A 25,310-nucleotide genomic window follows, 5' to 3' on the forward strand; every position below is an offset into this window, starting at 1 on the left:
TTTGAACTCGTTTTAATTGCCTACATTTCTACCATCACAAGGACTTGAGCAAGAAGTCTTTTTCCATCTGCCTTCTGACAGACACACTGAGGATTTCTCAGTTCTGATTAGAGCTTCTGACAGGACGTAGCCACGAGGTCTGCTTGCTGCATCCCCACCCTGCACCACACAGCATGGTGTTCTCCTGCAATCTGCCTTGATGCAAATGCCAAGAACAAACGCCTCCAGTGCTCTCTTACCCATCGTGCCTTCATTCATATGCCTGAAAATCACATCCACTCTTGGCCAAGGAGCAAACGGGGCATTGAAGCTGTTTATCTCTCAACTTTAGCTAAAATTAAAATGGCAAAAGAAAGAACAATAAGGAATAGATCAAAAATAAGAACAGATCTTTTTGAATTCAGCAGAACTGCTGTCAGAGCCAAACCATACTAAGCTCTATTCTGTAGACTGCTGCAATGGAGGCGACCACACAGCCAGTGAACAGGCCAAGAGCCTAATAAGCCTCATAAGGAATGTGAACTATGTAAGGGGCTGCCCTGGTTTTGCCCCGTGGATGGAGATGTGAGCCCATGGCATAAGGTAAAGAAAGATGTGAGACATGGCATCAGGTAAAGAAAGGGGGATTGCAGAAGAGCAACTTTCCTCCTGACTGTGAGAGCCTTCAGTGTGAAGAGCAAATCCCATGACACAATACTCCAGTATGCCCACCCCGGCACTTGGGTTATTCTGTTGCAGAATTTCATATAGAGTAAAAGTGCGTCCAAGTCTTTGGGTAACAGATTGCTTCTAACAAGCAATATTCCTTTATGGGACACAGGATCCAGGTATCCACTGATAACTCCCCTTTTAAAATGAGAGATTCAGCAAATAGTTTTCTTTCTTTTTGCCAGCCAAGAAAAATCTTACTGAATGGGTGCTTGAGAAACTCAAATATATTCTAAAATGTAATTACAGTGCAAAAATTTCAGGCAAGCCCCATTAAAAGATAGTATCCCTTATATAAATACTAAGCTTTACCAGCTTTCTAAACATTAACTTCCTGTGCTGTCCAATACACTTACCAATGGCAACATACATTGCAAAAGTATATCTGTACAATCCACAAATAACAAAAGCCCCAAACAGATTAAAATGCAGTAATGATCGCAGTGGAAACAGAGGAGCGATGGCTCTGAATTCTGTCCAGAAGTTTTTCTGCCACAGGTTTGAACTCTGCTTCCCAGTATAGTTTGTGGTGGTCCCCTCTGTCAAGGCTGTAGCCCAACGCAAGCTCTTCATCTGTAACCAAGGAAAACATCATCATCAGTTTTGAACTCACCCAACGATGTATTTGATGACCACAGCACATACAACTTAGCAGTTGTCTATGTTCACAGCTTCAAACCAATTCTACACTTAAGAAAAAATGAAGAGTCACTTTCTGAAGGACGTAGCTTTACTTGGAAATAAAAGATGTTGAAGTCAGAAAAATGGCAAAAAGCACATAGCAGGTTACAATCTTCTCTCAACACCACAGCTCAGCTGTGGCTCTGAGCCCAAGCATTTGTTGTGACTATCAGCCTGGAAACTACATCAGTATTAGCATTACCCAAAGCAATTTTGCTAATGTCAGTAATCCTATTCATTTAACTATGGCTTTTTTTTTTCTTTTTTTTTTTTCTGCAGCACAAATTTCTTTGCCAATCTGGTTTCTGAAGACTTTATCAAGCTATATCCATTACTGTACTTAAAGCATTTGAACTACACCAGTCAATATATTACTGATGGCCTCCCTTACTCACAAACTGCATAAATAAAATAATTGGGCAGTCTTAACGGAGACACGTGATGTTAGGAACGAAAGGAAGACATCATCCAGTGTTCTTCCCCCTCTGTTTTGCCTGCATGTGACAAAGTAACAAATCCTTACAGGAAAAAAGAAGCGAGTCTGCAGCCAGTAGAATTCCTACAGCAGGAATCTACAAACACAAATGATAACACTGAACAAACGTTTCCATCCAGGAGTTCAGCATAACTTAACAGAAAGGATATTTGACAGCACTTAGGCCACAAACGGGCCAAAAATGAAGATGTAATCCTCCAACTAAAGGGCAGCATGATTAATCTTGGTCCGAGATGGTGAAAGCAGCAGATTCACAATCTCTTAAACCTAAGCAGAGCTTACTGCACTCTCACAGCAGTAAAAGACAGCTCGGAGCTGGAGAGAAACTTTGGTTACTCACACTGAGTTAACACTTTAATAGCAACTCTTCATGTGTAAAAGAAAGGCTGCTGGTGCAGAGCAGATACCCTGAGTTGCAACAGCTGTAAGAAACTGTGTTACTCGTGCATGGGGATAGCTCCATTTCACAGGAAGTTATCAGTAACAGCAAACAATATTACATTTCCAAGCCACTACGGTGTTTCTCAATGATCAAAATTAAGACCTGCTGACTGTGAAGGAGATGTTAGTCTAACATGGCATTCTACACAGAAGGAAGGTGCCACTTAAGACAACGTAAAAAAAGAAAGAGGAAAAAAAACCCTCATTATTTCAAGAAGGAAAACATTACAGGGTTTCTTCTTGCAGAGATGTGATCAGAGATAAAATCCAGCCTAAGGCATCCAATCTGTATTTGGTGGAACCATGAGATGATTTAAGTTGGACAGGCTCTCTGGAGGACACCTGGGCCAAGCCATGCCCAGACCAGAGCACCTTAGATCCCATTGTTCTGGTCTAGCTACTGCTGAGTTTGGAGAATATCCAAGAATGGAATCTCCACAGTCTTTATGGGCAACCTGTTCCTCTGCTTGGCTCCTGACAGAGTAGATTTTTTTTATTTTTTAACTAATATTTAATTGGAATTGTTCTTATTGCAGCTTGTGCCCACTGGCTCCTGCCTTACTAATGGCCCGTTAGCCCAGTGTATGCAAAATGAATCTCTGCAGACAAGCAGTGAGAGATCCTGAGGAGAAAAATAGGGGATTATAGGGTTCTTCTCTTCAGGCAGAATTGCCTTGCCTACTCCTGAAATGACTTCCTACCCAGAAGCTGACTGTGTCTTTATAGGTCTAAAACGTGGAATCAGTGATACCAGCCTAGAGCAAAAAGGGGCAGAATCATTTCAAAGCTGAAGTGTTAAAACAAAACAGTAAATTTTTCACAATAGTACATGAGTAATGCTGGGGGATCGGTGAGGGCCAATGTCCCACATGCAAGCTGTGCATCTTCAGATAATAGAAGTTTCCCATGACCCTCCTCCAAACAAGCTAATTTGGATACTGGTCAAAACAGCATATGAGCTGGCTGCACGCCCAGGAACAGGACATGCACACTGGGTCCACTTGCCACAGGGAAAGCTGAAGAATAGTGTACAGTCTCTGGTCTGCAAGGGTTCCCCATCCCTGCAGCTCCATCAGGACAGGGGCTGGGAGCACTGGCCTTGTAAAAATTCACAGGTACTACGACTCCAAAATAACCTCCTGGAATTGAAAGGGGAGGTACAAGTGAGCAGAAGAAATGTCTGTAACAAGAGAGAGAGAAAGGAGGCTTCACTGAATGATCAGACAGAAGGATGTTCCCAGGATGGAGACTCATTTCCATTGCTAATCCTGAGGGAGTGGGGCAAGGTGAAGCCACTGCGCAGGGCCAGGAAACGCCAATTGCAAGGAGCTCTGAGCCAAAAGAGTGACACAAGATTCAAGAGCAGCTGAGAAAAGCGTTATTGGAAAGCAGTGCCACGGCAGCTCAGGCTGCTGGGAATAGGCAGGGAGAAAGAAGTGATGTCTTTGCTCCACTTTCTTGGTCCTCACATCTTTTCATGCTATTTCCACTCCCCTTTGGCTCACTCCAATCTCCTGTCATCTTGTTCCAGGTATGGAAAAGAGAAATACAGAGGAGGAGGTCAAGCACAGCAGGTGAACAGAGGTATCTGCTTTGCCATGCAGTACTTGTTCAGCTTCCTGAGGGTGTGCCAATGCTGAAGTACAGTCCAATGTCTCTCAGAAGCTGCCTCCTGCTTCCTGAATGATAGAATCAGAGTGATGACAGTTCAAGGCTGTTACTGGACACAATGGGAGGAGGAAGATGTAGGACAATAGTAACCAGAAGCTATTGCTAAAAATTTGTTAAGATATTAACACGCAGAGGAACCAGATCCAGTGAGCTGCCTTTTTTTTTTTTCCTAAAGCTACTCTTCTGACTACAGCTTGCAGGAAGACCAGCCTTCTGATTTACTTCTCACCTATTTGTAATTAATTGCTGCTACATTCTGTAATTGGAATGGTGATTGTACATGAGCGTCCAGATCCTGAAAGCTGTACTATTTAATGAGAGTTCCAACTGCTACACAGCCTGGACTCTGCAGTCAAATTTATTGCTGGAATAAGCAACGTTAAATGTAGAGGAAGAAATATTTCAGAATTATCCAAAACAAAGATACTTTCATTGCTGCATGCCAGAAAATTTAAGTATGATCATGGCTGTAAAGTTTCCAGTTCCATTGCAGTACATTAAATAGAGCACAATGACATCGTCAGGATGTTGTCCTTTCACTTCAGGAGATCCTGGAGAGAAAAGCAAGGCAGTAAGGAACCCCTGTCATACAGTTCTGCCTCTGAAGGGACAGCCACATTCCCCAGACAGCCCAGCATGTGCCATGCAGCAGCACCAAACTACTTCTGTAAAGAGCTGCAATTATTCTTTGACTCTTTGGGCTCCATCAAAAGAGGGGTGGCCAGCAGGGAGGTGATTGTCCCCCTCTACTCTGCTCTTGTCAGGCCCCATCTGGAAAACTGTGTTCAAGCATGGAGCCCCCAGTACAAAAAAGACAGGGAGCTGCTGGAGAGGGTCCAGAGGAGGGCCACGAAGATGATCTTCATAGGTAAAGACAGGCTGAGGGAGCTGGGCTTGTTCAGCCTGGAGAAAAGGTTGCAGGGTGACCTCATTGCAGCCTTTCAATACCTAAAGGGAGCCTACAAACAGGAGGGGAATCAACTCTTTGAAAGGGTTGATAACTGCAGGACAAGGGGAAATGGTTTGAAGTTGAGGGAGGGGAGATTTAGGTTGGATGTCAGGGGGAAATTATTCTTTACGGAGGGAGTGGTGAGGTACTGGAACAGGCTGCCCAGAGAGGTGGTGGATGTCCCTGGAGGTGTTCAAGACCAAACTGCATGGGGCCCTGGGCAGCCTGGTCTAGCATTAAATGGGGAGGTTGGTGGCCCTGCATGTGGCAAGGGGGCTGCAGCTTCATGATCCTTGAGGTCCCTTCCAACCCTGACCATTCTGTGATTCTGTGATACCTTTGAGGCCAGAAGGGCTCATATCCAGAGAAAAGCATGTTTTGTGCTGACAGTTGGCTCAAGCAGGCCAAAGAGCAGCTGGTGAAAAGCACGAGTGGCATGCTGATTAGACAGGCTAAAGAGGGGAGTAGCAGTGGCCAACTCCATCTTGGCAATTTGCAAAATCTCAGGAAATGTGCTGAATGTCAATAAACCACTGTGTTCCTGGACAGTCTTATACTGGCCAACCCACTTATAGATCCATGACAGACTTCCCATCCAAACAATACCATTTTGATTTTGCTCCTTCTAATTCACTTATTACGGAAAATACATCAGCAATGTGACTCTCACCTAAGAGTGATGTGAGCAGCATCAGCAACGTGTCAGTATCTTCTCCAAAACACAAGGCCGCACTTGTGATGTTTTCACTGTAGTTCCAGAGGGTTTTGCATATCAAACAAGCCAGCTGCAAGTCTGCTGGTCCAAAGTCTCGTAAGCAGTCAACTAACCTGTCAGTAACAAACACAAACAGTGTTTTTGCTCCATATAGTTTTCTCTGGAGTCCTTTAAGATCTAGGCAGTCTAGAAGTGTGTGCAGATTCTATGAGGAATTGCAGGAAAATTCTACATTAATAAACTCCTGATGCTACTCTCTTCTTTTTCACTTAGTCTATATCCCAAGGATGCAAACGAGCCTTTTGCTTGTATGTAAGTGCATATGCCTACCTGAATCTGACCACATCACATAAGTTGTTAATCCAATTGAACTATTTCAATCTTACATGTCACAAATACAATCAAATGAAAGATGCTCAATTCCAACAGATTTCATAGCAATATGTGACCATTCCAGATGTGTAGCTACCACTACAGCCAAGGCTGCAATGCAAACCAGCCTTACCAGGCACCAAGAATCCACCTGGGAAGATGATGTGAAAGCAGAAAAATCTTCTGTCAATGCTTACAGTTTATTATACATCAGAGGATCTAACCTGAAGACATCCGAAGTAATTGTTTCCATGGCTCACAGATTTACCTCTTAGATTCAGTGAAGTCTGACTGTTTTGCAGATCTCGTCCCTTCTTGTATTTTCTTAGCCTGCCCAATAGACTCCTCTCAGAAATGCCAGTTTTATTAAGGACCATTAGGTTCTTGGCCTTTCTTCTAGTCTCACCTCCTCGCAGATAACAAATGCAGGCTAGATCATACAGGACACTGAAATAAAGCTATAACTTTTCTGCTTCCACCAGTTTACACACAGTACATGTCCAGAGTTCCCATTTCCAAACAGCATCGTTCACAAGTCCTAGGGCAGCAGAAGTAAATGCTTTTTTTCACCTGCTGTCCCTAGCGAGCTCTCTAACATTAATCCTTCATTGATGTTCTCTTCCTCAACCTTATGACACTCTCTTTCTCTCACTTCCCTGTTTCACTGTGAGCTTTATAATCCAGTGATGAGGAAAGGAACTACAGGGTATCTAGCACTTTCAAATGTGGCTGAAAACACCAGGAACTGAAAAGCAACTAAAATGAGGTTTGCAGAAAACTGGCAGCATTTGATAAAAACCCAAAAGATCATGCTCTAACTTTTTTTTTTTTTTTTTTTAAGTTTATCCCTCTGATGAGACCAATTTCCTGTTTTATTAGGAACACTATATATAGGTACAATAACCTAATTTTCAAAAATCCATAGGGCTGATTTTCTTAAGGAGGTCATCCTGACTGTGTAACCACTTGTGTATTCTCTAGATTCATTCCATATTGTTAGCTTTTCCTTCCCACTTCTCAAACTGACAGGCAATTCTGTATTTTATACAATTCTACATAACAGAAATTCTACTAATTCCATTTTATATAAAATTCCATATACGGAACATATACAGACACTTCTCACATTTATTCTTCAATCAACCTGTCATTTATTTTTATTCCCGCTTTTCAGCTTTCAAATTTTGAAAGTTAACCAGAACACGGGAAGGAAAGATAAGCAGACAAAAAGTTTTGTTTACACAGTATAAAATAAATAATTATGTGATGTATGAACAGGAAAGCATTTCAAAGTTTGGCATACTGTTTCATAAATGTGGGTTGTATCAGCTGCTTTACAAGTGTAAGAACAAGATCTTTCATGTTGCTCCAATTAAACTGGATCCGCTATTATCTGAACATCAAAGCCACAAGTGTTGCATCCACAGTGGTTTTTCAAGATCTTTTCACGTACAGTAGAAGTGCTTTAACAGTGAACTCTCAGAGAGAGGAGACACAGCAGCTTTGTTATACCAAGCACGGATACCTCAGATTGTTCTCTCTGCAGTATTAAGCAGTTACCAAAATGACAAAACACCATGGGGGGCACCCCATTTCTTTCACAGGTACCTATCAAAGGTGTCTATTAATTGTACATTTAACTCACATAGGATTCAGTTAGGTCAAGCGTAAGTGGCTACTGTACAACCATGCCTTAGTTATTGTGTTGTATGCTCCTGTATAGATCAGGAGGATCTGTGGAAGATTATTCTACTAGTCTTGGCGCAGCAGTTGGCTAAGGCACTCTGACGCTCTTGCAAAAAAACATACTGAAGGGTATGAAAGATTTTCTCTTGAAGCCCATTACATCCCTAATAGTCTGCAACCTTACAACAAGTTCTTGGTCCCAATGAAAAAGAATCTGATTAAAGATCTTTGGCCAAACTACTGGAATGTGACTTTTGGTAAAATATAGTCAGGAACTTACTTCCCAATTCCTCCTTCTTCCATCAGAAGAGCTCGTCTGTCCTTATCTACTGTGAGATTGAGCAAGACTCCACAGGCAGAAAAACAGACATCTTGATTCTTGGCATCCAGTAAAGCAATCACGAACTTGTGTACTGGGTTGTAAAGAAAAAAAGCAGCATTACTGAGAAGATAATCATGCAAATGGCAGTATTCACAGTCAGAAAATGCTCAGACACAGGATATCCAACCCAGAATTGTAACCTTGTAGCACAGTAGTGTGAAGTTACTGCATTTGGCTTATAGAACAGGATCAGAGTCATTAGCGCAAGCTCAACTCGAGATACTTCAACACAACACCTACAAAATTCTACACCAAAGTATTGTGAAAATCAAGTCAGAAGGTTGACCAAGCTGAATTGCAGGTTACTTCTTAAAAGTATCACTCTCACGTCAATCACACAGTCAGCATAAACCGCTAGGATTTAGCATTGGCACTCACAGAAGGAAGTTCCATGCAAGGCAGCATTGCCTCACACTGCATCAGATCCAGCTGGGACTGCTGCAGCCTGGGGCTCCTGCAGGAAGCAGATGCTGGGCATGCAGCATCTCGCAGCACTTGTTGAATCTAAACTCAATAAGCAGTGGAAGGCAACTTCAACCAGAGAGTCAGTCCTGTCTAGAGTAAAGGCAGACTCCCAGCTCCTCCTAAACCTGGCATGCTGACACCATGGTCTCGCCAAGATGTAAAATTCTGAGACAGCTCGTTAGCAAGCAGCTACTAAGTGTCAGCTCTTCCTTTGCAGATACCTTCACTACCACAAACCTTTATATATTCATCCTTGAAAGAAGGGATTGTATATTGCTGCAAATCACCACACTTTGAGCACAGATAGGTAGATAGGAAAATATTTTCAGTGAATTGTTTTTTAATTAAACTGATTTTGCACCTTCTCTGGATAGCAAGGAGCTGCCATTTTTTTCCCCAAAGCTCTTCAGGCACCAAAGCAAAAGGACTTGAGAAGACTTGTATTCTACTTCACCCAGGGGCAAAGAGGAAGCCTCTTTGTTGAGGCAAACATCTTACCTGCATATTACAAAGCACTAACAAGCTGTTGAACATGGGAATCAAAAGACTATGAAGCTAAATGAGAGTTAAGTTGGATATTCATTTTATATCAAATCATTACAAACCTGTATGACTTCAGGAAATGAAGGAGTGAAGGGAAATTCAAAATCATAATCTTTAGGGAAAACAGAGGGTTTTTTTGTAGTATCTGCCTTTGTGAAGGTAGACCATGACACATTTTTCCTACTCCAATACTTCCATCTTAATGAAACTGAAATAATATGGTCTTTATAATGACTACTGCTGGATTCTAAGATTGGCACGATATGCAAACCTTCAGATAAGACTGCTTCTGCCCTTTAAGTGAGACAGCTCATTAATAAGCTTTTTCTTTTTAGAACTATGGACATTTAAAAACAGGACTCCTACAAATGCAAAACTCACTCTTTTTCTGTACGATGAAGTCACAGATCTCATGATACTGGGAAAGATTGCCAAAGACTCTGACAGCTTCCACAACTCCATCCATATTGTTGCTCATTAACAGCTTCAAAAGCACTACAGATTTGCAGAGAAATAAAAACAATTAGTTGTATATCAGAAATGCGCTTGGCTTTTTATCGATAAATATCAGAATGCAAGAAGTAACAGCAATACACGTAATAAATGGGAACATCTATCTAACAGTCTGGTTGCAGTGAAGGGGATGAGCAGATGGTAGAAGAAGAGCTAAATTGTGTAAGGCTTTGAAGATGAGACAAAGAGCTCCAATATGGGACTAAATGCAAAGGAACAGATGAGGAGTTATGAAGATAGCCTAAGAACAGTTGTAATAATGGGAACCGATCTTGCTGTACAGTTTTGAGTGGGCTCATGTGACAATCCAGAAAGACAGAACAAAAAATGCTGTAATATTTAAGAAAACTGATTTAGATCCTGAACAGATGGTCTTATGGTGGGATGCCTCTTTAAACAAAAATTATTTTCTGACATTAGCTGTATTTTCAGCCAGCGCTGCACCAACAAGCAAATACATTTTCTCTGAATAGCTACTTAACATCACCCCGGCTTGAAACTTTATTTGCTTGCTGCTTTCCTGCTTAGCAGATTCACTTGTAATTAGCATCAATCTTCAGCAGATAGAATGAGACCCTCAGCATTTCCTAGGAAGAGTTACCATCGTTTAGATTTTTGGGATGTGGCAAAGGAATGACGCTACAGAAAGTGCCTTTATCAGTCTTCTGTGAGGAAGAAGTGAATCACCGAAATCAGTGCACCACATAAAAGGACTCAGATCGGTGAACCATTAACCCTTCCACCACAGAAAAGTGAGAAATACAAAATGAGAAAAGAGGTTGGCTTTATTCCCATTATTTCCTTCTTGGGATGTTACAATACTGAACATGCCTTGAACATGCCTTAAAGAGACGACAGAAATGATTTTATTTTTTGCGCGTGCATCTCTGGGATCCACACACTTGTATCAAACAGCAAATATTCTCAAAATGTCTCCTGAAGGAAGCGTGCTGGTCTCGTGTTAAAAGGTTTCATCTCTCCTCATTTCTCACAGAGGAAAGGCAATGGGACTGCTTCCCCATTCTAACAATAAAAACAGGAGAGGGAGAGCAGATAGGAGTGAAAGAGAAGTCATTTGTTTCCACATTTCTCTGACTAGCATTAAGAGAGAGCTAGCTTATGGGAAATAAAATCACTCATGACAGAATACCAGAACTGTTAACTAGAGAGGAAACTACGTCTAGTAGTCAGGGCACTATGTGGACAGACATAATACTTTCTCCTACTCCTCATTCTGCCCTTTGCATAAATTTCAGACTCTGCCTTTCCTCCATATCTTGTCTATTTAGAGTGTAACATTTGCAAGACTTGTTGTATAACAACAGCCTTTTCTATATGATTAATACAATAAATCCCAGAACTCACATGCAGCTCTTCCACATCACTAAAATATGACTGTTGTCCATACTGACAGAGGGGAGTGAACCACGTAAGCCCTACACTGGCAACAGATTTATAATCCAGAAATAAAACAGTTTCAGATAACAAATCTTGCAGGTCTAGAAGGTAGCAATTATTATTTTGGCATGAATGAGTCTAGCAAAAGCTGCTAAAGAGAAAACATCACAGCAAATTCATTTGGGGAGTAAAAGAAGGGGTTTTGTCACAACCTAAATATTTTCACACAAGTTATATGATTATGTCCAAAAGAATTAGAAATCCCTATGGGAATAATTTAGCCCTATCATCTGCATATTCCTGCAATATAATGCCACAATATCCTATCAGCGTCTTCATTTTCTGTAGCGAAAAAGCATAGCATGCATAACTTTCATTTTCAAAAGGCACTGTTTAGAAGCCCTTACTTTCAGCAATGCGTAGCTTCTTGTCTTGAACTGCAGAACTCTTCACTTTGTAGAAGGATAAATTGTTGATTGTTGTTGCAGCATTGATCACCAACTCCTCGCAGACTTCAATTGACTTATATTCTAATGTACATAAAGAAAGCATACATACATATACTGACACATAACTTAGAAGCACAGCTCAGAGTGAACAGAATTGCAGTTAACGTGGTCACTATTAAAGATCACTTTTATTTTTCACTAAAAGGGTAGAGGCTAACAGGAATAGCTGATGCAGAAGTGGCAATACAAAGTCACGCTTTCTGACTTCATCTATAGAAATGATTGTGACTAACATGACATTATGTAAAATCTAGTTAAAACATATTACAGATCCTATTTACTGCATTGAGATGGGGCTGAGGAGGATTTGCATGCAGAAACAGGCCTGTATTACAGTTATCAGACTGCTGACAAAGAGAACAAAGACTACTACTGAGCTACTATGACACATTAAAATTAAAAAAGTAGTCTTTAACAGTATATGAGACATTCTCTCTCTTAAAGAGCTCCTGACAATATCACTGATGTGCAATTTCCTCTTATGCTAGCAAGTCTGAATTTTTCTGAGGTTTCTGCCCTCAGAAACCAAGGGTGAAGGAAATAAAATTTTGTGGTAAACTGATAGAGCACTCATGAAAAGAAGAGAGGGTCAGAGAGAAGCTTTAAAGCTCAAAGGTGCTTACACAGTTATTAGGACAGTTCCAACCCTGGTAGCTCCTACAGGATTTAAGACAGAGCGGATGAATTTGTGAGTCTTCTTGTCTCTAAATGCCAGTTGTGGTAGATAAGACTGGTAAATTAGTATATAAACAGGCTGATTGTGTTTATGTAGTCTTACTGTTTTCATCACATGCTAAAATATATCGAGTTATTTGAAATATATTTCCTCACTGCTGAACTATGTTAGTGGGAGAACAGTCTGCCCAGTTCTAGCCTGCATTTAGATTCACAAAGGGATCAGTAAGTGGTAAAACCAACCCCAGAACAGCGACAAAAATGGTGAATGTTAAAAATAAGTGGAACAATGGATCTTCTTATAAGTGAAGTCTCACAGGCAGACATACTTAAAATTCTAATTTGATTCTCTTTAGTGATCAAGTCTGTGAAACTTACCACCGAATGAAGCACTTCTACAACTTCTTTGCACAGACACTGAAAAGTCAAAGCTTTCACTGTCTCAAACAGCATTTTATATAATACAGTTTATGAATACCAGAAAATTGACTTATTTTAGCAACAGAATCCACTTAGGTATGGCTCAATCTAGATAAAAAGCTTAAGCAGAAAAATCCTAAACTCTTCCTGCAGATTGAATGAAGATAACACATGCAACATAGATTTTATTACCTAGTACTGTAACAAGTAATTCTACAACACGATGGGCAGCTGCCAGAGCTGCTCCTACACTGGGATGAATGGACAGATTGGCCAGCACTCGTATCAGTTTTATCAGAACATCTTCTGCTTTTGAAGGATGCTTTGGATTTTTTTTTTCTTCCCTTCCTCTTTCATGGTACCATTTCTCTTCATTCAAATCAAGTTCATGGTAGGTTTGGAACAATGACATCAAGGTGTTAACACTTCCTTCTTCTTTAAAAAATCGCTCACGGGCCTGGTTATTCTTTGCTGTTAAATTACCAAGAATAAAGATGATACGGATAACCAAGTCCTGCAATAAAGTAAACAAACCGTATTTAATTAAAAAAAAAATCAGAAGCTATCAGCTGCTTAACTAGAAGGCAATAATTTGTTTCAGAATTTATCTAATAGCAGGTCCCAAAACATAGAAACAATGCCAAATACAACAAATAGAAGACAACTGCTATGCTACTATCTTTCATAAATCAGTTTACAGAAGAAAATTTTATAAAGCATCTCACAGATCTACCACAGCATTGAGGTCACTAATCAATAATGGAATATGCTTTGTAACCTGTTTTTAACAAGTCCATAGTAATTTTAAAACATCATTTTATAGCCCAGAATAATCGTATGAGCTAGATATTACTAATATCTAGCTAGATATTAGATGAGCTTGATATTACTAATCTTCTAAGCAAGCAAATGTCTGCTATATGGCCAAAGACTGCTAACTTCCCTTCTTCTCTAGGTCTGCTACCCATTGCAGAGGTTGAACTACTTGACCTTACTCTGCTACTGTTAAATCCGCATCATTCCCTTGTTAATTTCAATTGTCTAGAGATTGCTGAATTACTTGTTCCAGAATTTTACCAAAAATATGACCAGTCTGTTGTTCTCCAGTTCCCCCTTTCTTCTTTTCCAGAGAGGTGTCCTATGGCCTTGTCATCCCACATAACTTCTCAGGAACTCAAGACATTATCCCTTTCTGCCCTCTTGTAAGCACCAGAAAGTAAATTTCTTGAGGTCCACGTGGTCTGAAGACACTTAAATACACTCTAGCTCATTATTCAGTGATAAAAGAACTCAGGCTGGAATAGAGATTAATCATTTGATCATACTTAGATCTTTTAGAAAAAGAAAAGAAAAAAAGAGCATTCCATGCTTCACTACTTAATGTCATCCGCCAGTAATTCTCATCTTATCTTCTGAACACAGAAGCAATTACTTCCTTATTGTCTTCTTGCAATTAATATTCTATAGTAAGTTCTTGTGCTTCTTGTTATGTCCCCTTCTAGATGCTTCTCATCTTGTGCTGGTTTATTCTGATTTTGATTTTAAATGTTCTTGCCACCCTCTTATTTTTATCATCGCTAAATGAGACCTACTTTCTGTTTTTAGATAGTATCTCGAGATCTCATGATTTAACCAAATTGGTCTCTTAAAGCACTTCCTATCCTTGCCCTTGAGTGGGATACTGAATTGCATCTCTTTCTGCTTCATTTTGGACAGACAGAGCTACAGCTATTTTTCTGCAAAATGAGTGGATCTTAATTCAGTGCTATTCAACACTCCCCCATCTCTTTCTGACCCACCTGTATGGGAGAAGAAAAAAAGATTCTGAAAATCTGAACTAAGCCAGGTACAAACTAACTAAAATATCTAGAACATATTATTCAAAACCTGCTTATTTTAAAAGAGTTCATAGCTGTATCAACACAGGTAAAAGAACAGCATTTCTTCAGATATAGTGCAGTTAGCATTTTATACCTGTTAGAGTGCTGTGCTTGCATTAACCCAGTATTTTGATCATTTTCCTCAGATGCAATAGCTATAATCACAGACATTCTAACCCTCGATGGTATTAATAATACAAGTTAACCAGACACACTCCAACTGAAGTAGACTTAAGGAAAAAAAGATGTGTAAGCAGCAATCCTTTTTTCACATATGCCCTCATGAGCAAATTTCAGGTCCCAAGCCTCTGCCACAGAAGCTGACAAGAACATCAACCTAAGGTAAAGACAAATGCTATCTCTGAATTCAAGAGGCAGGCAGTCTCCTAATGGAGACGTGAGCTCTCTTCCCCTCTCTGTATAATATGACCACTCTGCAGGACCCACTTCCACTTTTTTTTTTTTTCCTCTAAACCAGGCATCATATTTTTGCTAGCTTCTAAATGTCATTGAGACAAAATTTTTCTGCACGTTCTTCCTGACTAACCACTAAGAGCTTTCACCTTTGCTGGCACAGCCCCCATTTCACAAAGGCTGTAAGAATTTGAAACAAACAACAGATGAATCAGAAGAGAGAACTGAAAAAAAAAGCAGGCAGTCTCGTTTGACTCGTTTATATTGACTTTCTAATTTTGGTCAAAACAGTATCAGCCCAGCAACAGCCCTACCCAATCAGCAAACAGACAAACAGGTATAGTACAGCAATCCACCGATATTTTGAGAAGTGTGATCTCAACTGTTCTTTCCACCTACAGGCTAGCAAAACAAACTTCTAGAATATAACTTCTTTCTAGCCACGCACATCTGGTTTTAATAGCATATTACTGAACTTTCCTTATCTTCCAGTGACAATTTAACTAGAACAAAGAGAAAAGTACATACAACTTATCTCAAGTAACATAAGGCTTTAAGGTTCATACTACTTTTTGCCCTTTGTGTTTAAAATGCTCTTAGGGTAAGAGTTGCTAACACCAGCTTAGGTTTGCTCTGTAAAAAAATGCACGTAAAAATGAATGGCATTTTGACGCTGCTTGCAAGACTAAGCCTGTAGAAGGCCCAGGGGACTTTCTGTACACGGTGAAAAAAAAAATCAGTATAATAAATAAAGTTATTACGCATCTCTAAATGTTTGGAGTATTAGCTGCATATGGAACTTCAGACTCTTGGACATTTGCAGAAAAATTACATACCAGTCATTTCACAGAATCATAGAATCGCCAAGAATTGGAAAAGACCTCCAAGATCATCTAGTCCAACTGTCCACCTACCACCAATGTTTCTGCACTAAACCACGTCCCTCAGTACAACATCTAAACATTTACTGAACACCTTCAGTGACTATAAATCCACCACTTCCCTGTGCAGCCCATTTCAGCACCTTGGCACTCTTTCAGAGAATAAATTTTTCTAAATATCCAGACTGAACTTCCCCTGGAACAACTTGAGGCCATTCCCTCTAATCCCATGGCTGGTTATGCAGGAGAAGAGAATGAGCTTACCTCACCACAACCTCCTGTCAGGGAGTTGTAGAGATTGATAAGGTCTCCCCTGAGCCTCTCCAGACTGAACAATCCCAATTCCTTCAGCTGCTCCTCATAAGACTTGTGCTCCAGACCCCTCACCAGCTTCACTGCCCTTCCCTGGACATGCTTCAGGGCCTCAATGTCTTTCCTGTAGTGAGAGGCCCAAAACTGAACACAGAATTTGAGGTGTGGCCTCAACAGTGCTGAGTAAAGGGGGACAATCACTTCCCTGCTCCTTCTGGCAACACTATTTCTGATACAAGACAGGAATGCCATTGGCCTTCTTGGTCATCAGGGCACACTGCTGGCTCACATTCAACTGAGTGCCAACCAACACTCCCAGGTCCATTTTCTCTACAGTCTTCCAGCGCTCTGCCCCAAGCCAGTAGCATTGCCTGAGGTTGTTGTGGACAAAGCGCAGGACCCAGCATTTGGTCTTGTTGAACCTCATCCCGTTGGCCTCAGCGCAGCTATCCAGCCTGTCCACATCCCTTTGAAGGACATTTCTACCCTCAGATATATCAACACTTTTTCTCAACTTGGTGTCACCTGCAAACTTACAGAGGGTGCACTCAGTCCCCTCATCCAGATCATCAGCGAAGATATTAAACAGGACAGGCCCCAGCATAGATCCCTGGGGAACTCTACTTGTGACCAGTCACCAGCTGAATTTAACACCATCCACCAACCTCTCCCTCATCCACCACGTGGGCCATCAGATCATAGAAAAAGATTAGGTTGTTCGAGCAGGACCTGCCTTTCATGAACTCATGTTGGCTAGGCCTGATCCCCCAGCTGCCCTGCACGTGCCATGTGATCGCACTCAAGATGATCTGCTCCATAACCTTTCCTAGCACCAAGGTCAGGCTGACAGGCCTGTCGCTCCCCAGATCCTCCTTATGACCCTACGTGTAGGTGGGAGCCACACTCGCAGGCCTTCAACCCTTTGAGACCTCTCCAGTTGAACAGAAACACTGCTAGATGGTGGAAAGCAGTTTGGTAATCACCTCTGCTAGCTCCCTCAGCTCCTTCACATGCATCCCATCTGACTCCAAGGACTTGTGACAGTCCAGATGTAGTAGTAGCTCTCTGTTTCCACATGAATTGTGGGGGGTTTATTCTGCTCCCCATCCCAGACTTCCAGGTATAGAGGGGTAGAGTACTCTAAGAATAATTGGTCTGGCTTTTAAAGACAGACATAAAGAAGACACTGAGAACCTTAGCCTTCTCCTTATTCTCAGAGATCACATTCCTCACTGCATGCAGTAAAGAATGGAGATTCTCCTTAGCCCATCTCTTACTGTTAAAATATTTATAAAGATGTTTTTTGTTCTCTTTTATCCCAATGACCAGATTGAATTAAAGCTGGGCTTTTGCCTTTCTGACTTTTTCCCTGCATATCCTAACAAAATCTCTTAATTCTTCCTAAGTTGCCCATCCCTTCTTCCATAGGAAGGAGACTCTTTTTCTCCCAGAGCCTCAGAAAAAAATTCCCTGTTGATCCACACTGATTTTCATTCCCATTGGCTCATCTTACAGCGTTTGTTTATTTATTACATTCATTTATATAATATATAGGTTTTAGTACGTATGGCACGAAAGGTAAATTACAGGTGAGAATTATACTCTGTTACTTCATCTTTTTATTTAGAGGCATTCATGTGAGATGCACTGCTCATAGAGGGACCCAAACTTGATGGGAAAGATATACATAAAACCACACAGCTTCACTTGGAAAAAACAACTCTGAAGAAACATGTCAAGAAGAGCTCTAGAAGGAGAAGCGATGTTTTTCTTTTCTTCTCATCTATCAAGAATCTGTAATATTTTCATACTTAAAGGGGGAAAGGCACCGCTTACTCCATCAACATCAAACTCTTAGTTTTCTGACATCTGGAGTCATACAATTTTATTACTAGTATTACAATTTCTTTATTTCTCTAACTCTAAAAATCTATTCCTTGTACTGTGCTAATACCAAAGGTACTCAGTGTACCTGCTGAGTCACAGAACTTGACAGCAGTTTATCTGAGCAATTAAAATGTATCTGCTTTTCCACGTATATCATGATGAACAGACCTACAAATAGCACAGGTTTGCTAATGAGTAAGAAAGGACAATCATTAGATCAGTAATTTCTAATTAAAACAAGATAGATAAACAAGGGAAGGAACTCCATTCCAGAATCTGTACATGTTGGCCAAATACCTGCTAGTCCATCTGGATCCATCAGAAGGGGAGGGGTGATATGAAACAAGAAATCAAGATGCCAGCAGCTCCTATTAGGGTTCCTACTGAATCTCTAGCTGTATATGAATTATGCTTTTTCATGTTACACAAAATCAGTAGCAATAGTAAAAAAAAAACAACAAAAACACTCATTTGCCCAGAAGTATCATAGAATCATAAAATGGTGAAGGGTTGGAAGGGACGTTAGAGATCATCTGTGTCCAGTTCTTCACCATTCAAAAACAAGACAGGAATCTCCTAGAAGGAGTCCAGCAGAACGCCACAAGAATGATAAATGGTCTGGAGCATCTCCCTTATGAGGAAGGACTAAGTAACCTGGATCTGTTCAGCCTGGGAAAAAAGATGACCAAGGAGGGATCTGATTAATATTTTTAAATATCTAGAGGAGGATGAGAGGCAAATGGATGAAGACAGACTCTTCTCAGTGGTATGTAGTGATAGGACAAGGAGTAATGGCCTAAAACTTGAACACAGGAAGTTCCATATAAGCAAGCAGTACAACTTCTTTATGGTAAGGGTTACAGAGCACTGGCACAGGTTGCCCAGAAAGGTTGTGGAATCTCCTTTCATAGAGACATTCACGACACATCTGGATGCCTACCTGTGTGACCTATTGCAGGGAACCTGCTTTAGCATGGGCACTGGATTTGATGATCTCTTGAGGTCCCATTCAACTCATGCAACCCTGTGATTCTGTGACCTTGTTCCAACCTCCCTTTCATGTACAAGGACACCAGGCTGCTCAAAGCCCCACCCAGACTGGCCTTGAGTATCTCCAAGGAGGGAGCACCCACAACTTTTCTGGGCAACCTGTTGCAGTGTCTCACCACCCTCACAGTGAAGAATTTCCTTCTTGTAACTAGTCTAAATCTACTCTCTTCCAGTTTATAACCATTACCCCTTGTCCTTTCGATATATGCTCCTCGTAAGAAGTCCCACCAACTTTCCTGTAGATCCCCTTCAGGTACTGTATAAACTGCATCTACTGCTCATTCAAATTGAATTAACAAGTTTATCTTTCTGTTTTTTTACATATCCTTGGAAAGAAAGATGGAGACTTTCTTTGCATAGCCTGATAGTCTAAAAACAAAGTAGCAGCACTTACGGTTTCCTGAAGCTAACACAGTAAGGATCCATCTTGCAGTGACATTTTGACTGTGAAAACACCCGGTTAAACCACCCAATGTGAAACTTGATTTAAAAAAGAAAAAAAGAAAAGAAAAAAGAAAAGGAGTGGGAGAGAATATATCAGAAGTATCAAAAGCAAATTAAGAAGATTCTGAGAAACCTGACACAAAGAACAGAGAGGAAAGGCTTTACTACAATGACAGGCATTCAAACCCTTGCTCAAGCAGAAGCATCTAGAGCAGGTTGCCCAGAAATGCATGTTTCTCTATACCACATACCACAGGAAAATATCCAACAGTTTTTTATACCCTAAAACCTGTTAAGGTAATTTTTCTGATAAGGGTTCATTTGCACTTAATGCCTTTTAGCAATGAAGAGCTCATGTCCTTAGGTTTGTCAACACCTGGAGATCTAGGAAAGGTAACAAAGCAATCACTCTCTCAACAGAACAACTTTTGGTGAAAAGCAGGGTAAATGCTTTATTGAAAAATATTTCAGAAATCACTAACTGAAAAAAGTTGAAAACTATGTCCCCCACAGTATTGCTCTAATGATTACTGGTATCCTTGGTTAAAATCTTGCTTCTTATTACTACTTTGAATTTCTACTGCTTCAACAACTATTTTTTGATATCACCTTTCTAAGTTAAAGGACAGTCTATAAACAAAAATGTCTTCCTTCACAATTCTATGAAATAGGCAACTTGCTAATAATTACTGATCTTAGGCATTTATTAGATTTCCAAAGAAAACACCCCACAATTCAGCAAATAAATTCATCATTTTTATAGCTCTTTTCAGAGTTGTTTGCAAGCTTTCAGCACATTTTAAGAGTATCTGTCATCCAAGCAGTAATATCTCCTTATCATCTGTTAGTCTAACACTCACATATCCGGCAACTACATTTACACTGCTGTATCCTCTGGTACACCAAAGCATTTGGTTTCCATTCAGTACGTACCAAAAAGGCTGCTTGACTACAGAGTTCTAGATTCCTCACCATATCACATTTTCTGCATTCTACTTCCCTCTTTTTGCTTTCAGATCTAAATAAATGAACTATAAATCACAGAGTACTAGGAAGATACAAATAAACTATCAACTCAGCACACCATCACAAAAATTATACTGTAGAGAAAGACCTTATGTGGTCATTCAGATTTATCAGCAGGTTGCCATAATATTTATTCTAAAATGGACATTTCTTTCTTGGAAAAATATTCAGGAAAGAATGAATGATTGGTTACAAATATGCAGGAAATCTGTGAAAAATAACTCTTATGTTTTCTTCTTCTTCCAGTGGTTAATTTCTGTGTCCCTTTCATGTCTGTTTTTTTGTTTTGTTTTGTTTTTTAAATTATCAGGACACTACATATACATATTTCATATGTATATGAAATACATATTTGTAAACACAGCAGAAAAGTACCACATTATCTCAAAATGCATTTCATAGGATTACCTTGCCAAGCATTTCAGCACCCACTCTACTTGCCATTTGCAGGTTGGTTCCTGCCCCATGTTGTTTCCTCACTATTTGTGATTGAGATACTATTTGTGTGGCTGTTCATCAAACTAGACTGGGGAGTGAGATATAGATCATAACCCAGCAAAGGACTGGGGTTCTTTTAGCATTGCTTTTTTCCCCTCCATTTTTAAGATTATTGGAAGCTGTGTTGGTTCTATGAGCTGATGTATCATGCAGTCATACAAACAGCTGTCCTCATCCCAAACGAGGGACAGCACAGAAGAGAAAAGCAACGAAAAGCGAGTCATGGAAGCTCAATAAACACAGCAGTGATGGCCAATTCTTTAGGGACAAAGCTATTCACACAAAAGTACAAACATTTCCCGCCCCTAAAATATAGAAATAATTAAGAAAAAAAATGGAAAATCTCCAGTATCTCTGACGATGCCACTGAGCAGAGTGCCAGTAATACTTTCAGAGCATTTAAGAAAAAAAACTTGAAAATCTGAAATAAAAATGGCTGTATCACTGGATTCTTGTTAAGAGTCTCTGGTTGTATTATTAGGTTATATGACTGACTGAAACAGATATTGAGTTCTTGGAAGCTCATCACAAAGTTGTCCAAAAGCCAGGCAAAAAACCATTCAGAAAGGTCAATCATGGCATACAGATAAGTCTTTCCCTAATAAATAATGCTAGAAACAAAGCAGAGAATTTCTCTGCATTTATAGGCGCCATCTTTAGCAATCTTCCCACTGCAGCAATCCTAAGAGCAAAAAAAATATTCAACAGCCCTAAAAGCATAACTTTTTTTCAGAGGGAGACAAAAAAAATTCTTACAAGCTGAAGTCTGCTTGCTCACGAAACTCATTTAATACTTGCTACTTGGTAGATGCTCTTGGGAATAAAACTGTGCAGATCCAGGCAGAATGAACCCAATAACTGTGGACATCTTGTTAAAGAGGATGACAAAGCAGTTTCAATCTATTCTTCATTTAATAGAGTAAATTGTGACAAATTGATTGTTAAATCAAACAGGTACAACAACATGCAAATTATAATTGTTAGTTAGTGCAGTTCTACTGGCTGACGCAAGAGATACAAAAATAATAACAAATCATTTCATGCATATCAGGACCAGGATGTTTGCCAGAACTGGCAGAACTAACTGATGATCAGGAGCATCCAGTGAAGAAAATGCAATTCCAGAGAAGCTAGATGAGTTCCTTGCATTGATTCCTGCCCACTATGAAAGAAACTGAGATCTCGACGCTATAGTCTTCTGCAGGGAAGAGTCATCGGAGGATCTGCTGAAAACCAAAGTGATCACAAACTTCTAAAGAAAAAACTTCTAAAGACAACTGATTTGTCACTGAAACAACAAATTTCTCAGGAAGAGACAGTAACTCAAGAGTTCTAACTCATTAACTAAATAGCTTAATAACTAACAGTGATGAGCAACCTCTCACTCAAAACTGCCTTGATGTCTCAGAACTGGAAAGGTAACAAACATGAAATCAACTATTAGAAGGGGATCCAAGAGATTCAAGTCTGATGTCTATACCAGATGAATTTGAAGAAACCATTGAAAAGAACAGCCAGTTTGTGAACAGTTGGATACTTGCAATCAGTTTTAAGACTCCTGAGTTCTGACACCCAATTCTTGAGCTCTTTGAAGGGATCAATAGATATAAAGGAGACCCACTTGACAGAATCTACTTCGCTTTCCAGAAAACTTCTGACAAGGTCCCTCACCAAAATCTTAGTGAAACTAAGCAGTCATACCGTGAGGGGAATGTTCTGTACCACTAAATGTTCAGAGGATGGGAAACAATAAATTAATGGTTCCTGCAATTGCAGAGCACCATCAGTATTCCACCTGGTTTTGTGACGGGACCTGTTTTGTTCAACAGATTCATAAAAAAACACTGAAAAGTGGGTGGCAGCAGTGATACAGTAGATTTTGTTGATGACAGTAAGATATTCAAAATAGAAAAGACAAAGGCTGACTGAAGAGCATAAATTGATAATAAAATAACAGACAAAATTCAAATGTGGATAAAAATGAAACAGAACAAGACAAAATTACAGCCTTTGAACCAACCATAACCACCTGGAGGGAGATTTTTTGGATTCTCCTCAGAGTTGTAGTACTCATAGAAGGTCAAAGAAGCAAATCAAATTTTTAGCTTCCCTGAGAAACAAATTTATGCAAGCATGGAAAAATATGATCTGGTCGTATCTGAACAGCTACTTCTAGTCCCCTCATCTCAAAAAAGATACAGGACTAAAAATTGTAAGAAACTCAGAGAAACACTATATGGATGCACAACAGTATGGAATCTATATCAGAAAGCAAGCAAGGACTCTTAAGTAAGCAAGGAGTTTTTAGCATGGAAAAGAGGGAACTCAAAGACTGTATGATAAAAGTCAAAAAAGTAAGAGGTAGTGCAAAATGAATGACTAGGGACTAAATTTTCATCAGCTTTTCAAAACAAGAAGCAGAGGGTATCAAATAAAGATACTAAAAATGAAATTCAAAAGAAATTTAAAAAAATTATTTGTGCAACAGTTAGTACAGCAACTCCGTGCCAATGGATGCTGAGGAATTTAGAAGTTTGTGTGTGATATATAGTTCCATAACAAGTTCTGCAGGGGTGACTAGAACTTTGTGGAAAAGAACACCACTGAATTTTATTTTGAACAAGAGAACCACATCTGGCTAAGGAACTCTCAAATCTGGAAAGAGCTGAAAGTTTGGAAAGTTTGCATGAGAAGTATCGTATAGGCTTGTTCTGGTTTTGCTGTTCTCCAGGCATCTGATTTTCTCCACTATTTAGCATAGATACTAGGCTGGATGAACCTTCCATGAGACACAGTGTGATTATTCTTTTACTTAGCAGGCAATTGCTGCATCTAGTAATGGCAGATGCTTCACAAATGTTTTCTAATTAGAAAGAGTAGGCTAAACTGAAGTATAAAGAGACTCTTCTTCACAAGATCCTTCCATGCAAATTTTAGCATGACACCCTGCATTTGTGCACTTAAGAATGAAAACAGACTCTTAACTGTATACTGATAGAAGATAACAAGTGCTGGCAGGCCTCCACAAGGCCACCTAAGCTCAGGCAGCGTTTGACCTACTGACAGAAGCTACTGCCCTAGTTAGGTAATCTCCCTGTTCCAAAAGCACGGTCTCTTCACGACTTGTAACATCAACCACAAACTGAGAACACTAAACTTTATTTAGCTTATCTGAAAAGCTTATGGATGATAGTGATCTGGGTAAGAGGAACAACACCTTGTTCAAAGATTCCTGGAGATGGGTAAAGCACCAGACTACAAAGCAGAGTAGAAATTGAAGCATGCAAAACTCACCCCACAACATAGATGCTCTACGAGAACATTTCTGATAGGCTTTCATGGAATCTGGCAACCACCAAGGATTTTTTTGTTACTTCACACAAGTAAACTCCAAAACTGACCACAAGTCGGTCCAACAGAAAATACATTACAGATGCCCAGAAAAGCACTGCTGAACTTCTGAGTGCTACCTTGCAGATCCAGTTTATTCAATCCTCAGTACTCCTTACCTAAGATTATGACACATGGAATTAAGCAAGTCCTGCCAACTCAATTTCAAAGTCTTTCTCAACAGAGATAAATTCCTTCTCTCCCATTCCTTCTGCTTCCTTTACTCAAGAGAGAGCATGAGCTGAACAAAAAATTAAAAAGACTTGGAACTGCAGTGTGGTGAGAAGAACAGAGACTATTTGGGTGGCAGCTACGGAATTCAGTGTATGGTGTGGGAGCAAGTCATTAGTCCCATTTCCAGTGCTCACATTTTTGTTTTCACAAAATTTAATGTTTATTTTTAAAGTCACAGCACTTGAGAAAGTTTTTTGGTGTTTTTTTTTTTTTTTTTTTCCCCCAGTATGTTCCTAGCTGTCATGATTGCCAGTAAATAAAAAACATGAACTTTGCAACCTTAAAATTCAAAACACACACACACTTCCTCTTTCTTAACATACCAGTTTTCAGTCCCAAGGATTTTGTCAAAAATTTTTCAGTCCAAAGGATTTTGAATGGTTTGAGTTAATAATGCTGATTTATTCTCTTCTTCTTCCCACAGCAAACAATTTTACCCACACTGCTGTTAGCTGTTTACTTTTCAACAGGCACCACCTCATTCTATAACTCACTAGCTGTCAGCATTTTACAGTATTAGCAGTGCCAACTGTACCCCAGGAAAAGCACTCATGCTTCTCACAGCTCAAGTGTTTATTACGCCGTACAGAAAAAAAATGGTGCCTTACCCACGGCCCTCTTCTTGGTTCTGCAGGGCTTCACTAAGCTGACAAATGGCAATTGCATGCTT

The 25,310-nt window shown here is 40.0% G+C and overlaps 1 protein-coding gene across 1 annotated transcript in view; it reads right to left on the reverse strand.

The window, feature by feature from the left end:
- Positions 1-1,129: 1,129 nt before the first annotated feature.
- Positions 1,130-25,310, reverse strand: part of ARMC2 (armadillo repeat containing 2) — a gene marked incomplete at its 3' end in the record, with an annotated part of 58,448 nt that continues 34,267 nt past the window's right edge. The window contains exons 12-17 of the mRNA XM_079550813.1: positions 12,817-13,138; positions 11,428-11,550; positions 9,491-9,604; positions 8,000-8,132; positions 5,617-5,774; positions 1,130-1,281 (exon numbers count right to left, since the gene is read on the reverse strand). Of these exons, the coding sequence (XP_079406939.1) occupies positions 1,130-1,281; positions 5,617-5,774; positions 8,000-8,132; positions 9,491-9,604; positions 11,428-11,550; positions 12,817-13,138 (1,002 nt within the window). The remainder of the gene's footprint in view (positions 1,282-5,616; positions 5,775-7,999; positions 8,133-9,490; positions 9,605-11,427; positions 11,551-12,816; positions 13,139-25,310) is intronic.

The sequence above is a fragment of the Tetrao urogallus genome (genome assembly GCF_951394365.1).
Source record: "Tetrao urogallus genome assembly, chromosome: 2".
Classification (NCBI taxonomy): Eukaryota; Metazoa; Chordata; class Aves; order Galliformes; family Phasianidae; genus Tetrao; species Tetrao urogallus.